General features: G+C 28.1%; 1 protein-coding gene across 4 annotated transcripts in view; it reads right to left on the bottom strand.

The window, feature by feature from the left end:
* Positions 1-969: 969 nt before the first annotated feature.
* The window catches only part of LOC126895879 (alpha-aminoadipic semialdehyde synthase, mitochondrial), a 63,073-nt gene continuing 59,054 nt past the window's right edge, over positions 970-4,988 (bottom strand). For 2 of the 4 annotated variants that reach the window (XM_050668172.1, XM_050668171.1), the window contains exons 15-17: positions 3,509-3,707; positions 3,270-3,446; positions 970-1,134 (exon numbers count right to left, since the gene is read on the bottom strand). In XM_050668172.1, the coding sequence (XP_050524129.1) occupies positions 1,019-1,134; positions 3,270-3,446; positions 3,509-3,707 (492 nt within the window). In that variant the 3' untranslated portion in view covers positions 970-1,018. Of the gene's footprint in view, positions 1,135-3,269; positions 3,447-3,508; positions 3,708-4,988 lie in introns of those variants that run through there. The other 2 variants (XM_050668173.1, XR_007701735.1) reach the window with 2 other exon arrangements.

The raw sequence follows: 4,988 nt of genomic DNA, 5'->3' as shown, positions 1-4,988 counted from the left end.
AATGCTTGTCCTTGAATGCTGGGAAACTTTAGAAACACTATCGAGGTTCAACAAAGTTACACAAACGTGGGTACCAGGGTACAACAGTGTCACTGGAAATGAAAATGCTGACTTTCTAGCCAGGAAAGGAGCAGAGAACACCTATTTTGGATCAGAACCAATGGTAGGATTCACTGAGCAATCGCTCAAAGCGCTACTTAAGAATTGGTGCAGAGAACAACAAAGAAAAATCAGGAAGTACTTGATAGTATCTAGAGAATCTAAAATGTTTATCAAGACCCCTGGTCTATTGCTGGGTGATCTTAATAGCATGACTATACATCAAATAAGCACTTTGACTGGTCTACTGATAGGACCCGATCACTTGCTTAAACATCTTTACGCGATGGGAGTATCGAAATCACCATTGTGCAGGAAATTTGGAGTAGAAGAGGAAGACTCATTTCACATTATGCGCGAATGTGAAACCTTGTCCACACTAAGATCAAACTACTTGAATAAAACTTTTCCTGAAAAAGAAGATATTAAAAACTTAATACCCAGAAAGATACTTAATTTCGCCGGAAAGACAGGACTCTTTGGTCATCCATAGGGGTGACTTGATGGTCCACACAATGATAGATATAATATGATAACACGTATGAGGGTAAACCGGAACAAGAAAATTTGGTATGATGTGCGCACAATGGACCAATTGGTCTGAGTGTATGGGCATTATGTCCACATCGATAATAACTAAAACTAAGAGTTATAATTTTATTTAATGTGTAGATTCAACCAAATTTAAAATTTTATGTATTGTAATTTTACGTGAATACTATATTTGTGATCATGTATATAGAAAACTCTATCACTCCTTAGGGAATGCTTACGATTACTAATTTCTATGTCCATTACTGAAGTATTATTAATTTTACATTTGATAATGTGTACTTGTATTTTACTTTAAAAATAAATACAAAAGAAGAATTTGAATAGATTTATAAATTATTTTATTTGAGTTGAACTATATTAATTTCTATAGTTGTATGTTAATAGTTTGAGCTGATATTCCTTCAAGTCTCAGTCTTGTTAACATTGGTCTATAAATATCCGGAGTGAATGGCAATACCATTCCTTTAGCTTGAATCTCGCCTAATATGATATAAATTATAATTAATAGAACAATGTATATAAATCAGTGGTTCAAGTGGCGAGTAGATTGTTCCAGACCCAAATTTATATATAAGCGTACTCAGAATAAAAATTTAAAGGGGTCTAAAGTTATTTTCCTCTTACTACTATACAAATATTTTTATATAATAATAAATATAATTTTCTAAAAAACATTTCCAAAATCTCCAAAATTACGGTTTTTGGACTTCTTACTTTGGTGTTTTCTCAAAAACTAAAATACGTCGTTTTATAATATTTCCGTAGAATTATTATACGAATTCTGGGACCACTTACTTTTATCACTAAAATTTTTATTTTTTCATAAGAAAATGACTTACATATAAAAAAACCCGGCACAGTAGTGACGTGCATAGTTGAATCAAATATAATGATATCTGACAGTGATTAAAATCAATATCATAAAAAACGCTTTGATGCAAATCTTTAGATAGTGTTTAATTTTAAAAAGTTGGTGGATTATTTTAAAAGCTGCATGATCTGCTAGTTCCTTATTAATATCCTGATTAAGATAAAGTATGTCGAATGAAAAAGGGGTATAAATATTATTAAATAATAAAATAATTGTGTTGATCCATACAATTTTCATAAAGTTATAGCATTATAAAGTTAAAAATATAAAAAAGAACTTTTTTACAAAAATTGTATTTTTTTGTTAATTTTGATGTTTGTTTTCATCACGAAGACAAAATAAAGATTAACATTTTTTTTTTTTTCATAATAAAGTATATTACATTAGCTCTAATTTAAGATATATATAAAAGTGTCCGACTTTCCGAAACAATTTCAAAAGTTCTACTTTCTATGTGCATTTTTAAGTTTTGAACCCTTTCCGTATATAGGTAAATAGCACGATTTAAAAGAAAAATATGTCAACTGAATAATATATATAAATACTACTTCTCATGAAAAAACTGTATTGATCCATATATTTTTTAAAAAGTTATAGCATTTTAAAGTAAAAAATGTAAAATATAAAATCGAGGATTTTCACACAAAAATAGCATTCGGTAACCATTTTCACCGTGAGGTATATATAAAAGTGTTGGAATTTTCGAAACACTTTCAAAAGTTAAATTGAAAAAGTTGTCATTTTAAATCCCCACCTGTGGACAGGTAAAGGATCATTTATAAATAAAATATACCAAATGATAGGTAAAGACATCAAACATCTATAAAAAAAAAAAGTATATTGATTTGGTAATTTTTTAAAAAATTATGACAGTCTTATGTAAAAAAAATTTCAAAAATTATCAATTTTTAAATTTGTAATTTTTTTGTAGGTTTTCCTCATTTATTGGGAACGAGGGAAATTTTTTTAATTTTTGAGGGTAATGTCTTCGACTAGATACGATTTGTGATCTTTTGACGTACATGTATCATTGAAAGAAATCGGTTTGGTGAAAGCTGAGAAAAAGTGGTAACAGACACAAACAAAAAATAACACATCATAGTAAAACTAATACCTTCTCAGCTTCGCATCGAAGCTAAAATACATTTTTTTTATTGACTTAACAACATTATTCAAATTTAAATGAATGTCTCATAGTAAGTGTTTTTCTTTTCTTACTTATTTAATAATAAATTAATAAACCAAGAAAATCTCTAAAATTATATTTTTTTAAAAGATACGTACAATTTTTAATAATTTATCTTTATTACTGGTTAAATATTCAGAAAAATAAAATCAAGTGACATTTTAATTTGTATCAGAACTCTACGGTGAATCTTGTGGTATAATATATTTTTGTTTTTAAGGAAAGCCTAAGGAAAAAACTCTAAAAAAAAAACGTAATTTTGAACTTATGAAAAAAAATGCGTCATCATTCTATCATTGTCTTCATATGAAAAGTACTACTTCTTATAGCACTAAAAAATCCAGAAACACCTTTTATAAGCCAGCATTGTGTAAAAAAAAGATGTTTTGTTGGGATAAAATTAATAGTCTAGTTCACGATTAATTAAATACAAATAGTTATTTTTGTTAAAAAGGAAATTTTGGTTATGTTTTTTTAGATTCCAAATAAAACTAACTATTAAACTATTATTGGTCTGGAAAATATTTGCGCCACTTATATTATTTTTTTCTAACGAACCTTGAAGAACCATATCTGACGCAATAGCTACTGGAATCCCTACAGTTTTAGCCATTGCTGTATATCCCTTCATATCACCATATGTCACAAGTGTTACTATTTTTTTTTCATGTCTATTTCCTGGCCATAAAACACCAATTTCATGATATAAGACTACTAAATCTCTTTCATTTTCATCTATAACAAAATTTAAACTTTTTATATAAAAAAAAATATTTAAAAAAATGAATTTAGCTTACTTAAGGCCAAATATGAACCGATATAATGAGAAAATGTGTCTAATGGTGATCCTAATTTTTTGACTGGTTCATCTTGTAGTAATCCAAGATCCACTACTTTTTTAACGTATGAGTCACCAATTTTATCACCAACCTTTGACAGTAAGTTCTCGTAGAAAATATCGGTATTGAGTTCTAGTAAGGTACAAATGAGCTGACGCTATAACAACAAGTATTCATTGTTATCACCAGGCTATGTATTACCTATTTTTGTGTATATATTAACCAATAATTTATTATTATCTAACAAGGATATTTATATTAATTAACTATTTCATCCCAAGCTTTTTTCTATTCTATAAATTTTGTTAAGTCTGAAAGATAAGTTTTATAAGACTGCAGTAAGATCAAGTATGATATATAGTTCAGAATGTTAGGCGATTGACAAGAGAGTAGAGCGTAGAATGAGTGTAGCAGAGATGAGAATGCTTAGATAGATGAGTTGATTGACCAGAGAAGATAGGATAAGGAACGAACATATAAGAAAGAGTATAGGTGTAACGTCAATCGTAGGTACGATGATAGAAAATAGACTTAGATGGTTTGGTCACGTTATGAGAAGAGAATAATCAGAAAAAATATTTTTATTTAATAATAAATATAATTTTCTAAAAAACATTTCCAAAATCTCCAAAATTACGGTTTTTGGACTTCTTATTTTGGTGTTTTCCCAAAAACTAAAATACGTCGTGTTATAATATTTCCAGTAGAATTATCATACGAATTCTGGGACCACTTATTTTTATCATTAAAATTTTTATTTTTTCATAAGAAAATTACTTACATGTAAAAAAACCCAGCACAGGGGGGTCGCGGCACAGTGGTGACGTGGCATAGTTGGATCAAGTATAATGATATCTGACAGTGATTAAAATTACGATAAAAAATAAACGCTTNAGTGATTAAAATCACTATCAAAAATAAACGCTTCGATGCAAATCTTTAGATAGTGTTTAATTTTAAAAAAATTGGTGTTTTATTCCAAAAGCTACTTGATCTGCTGGTTCCTTATTAATATCCTGATTAAGATAAAGTATGTAGAATGAAAAAGGGTTTATTAAAAAATATTATTTCTCATAAAAAAATTGTGTGGATCCATAAACTTTTCAATAAGTTATAGCATTATAAAGTTAAAAATGTAAAAAATAAAATTGAGAATTTTCACACGAAAATAGCATTCGGTAGCCATTTTCGCCATGAAGACAAGTCCAGAGGTCAAATTTTTTTTTTTCAAATTAAAGTATATTACATTAGCTTTAATTTAAGATATATATAAAAGTGTCTGACCTTCCGGAACATTTTCAAAAGTTATGTTGAAAAAGTAAATTTGTTGTGAAAAAGTTGTAATTTTAAATCCCCCCCTGTGGGTAGGTTAAGTGTCAGATTTACAAAAAAAATATACCAAATGATAAGTAAAGACATCAAGCATCTATATAAAAAA

The sequence above is a fragment of the Daktulosphaira vitifoliae genome, unplaced genomic scaffold, assembly GCF_025091365.1.
Source record: "Daktulosphaira vitifoliae isolate Bord-2020 unplaced genomic scaffold, ASM2509136v1 Scaffold_1, whole genome shotgun sequence".
Taxonomy (NCBI): Eukaryota; Metazoa; Arthropoda; class Insecta; order Hemiptera; family Phylloxeridae; genus Daktulosphaira; species Daktulosphaira vitifoliae.
This window is presented reverse-complemented; position numbering and strand designations above follow the sequence as displayed.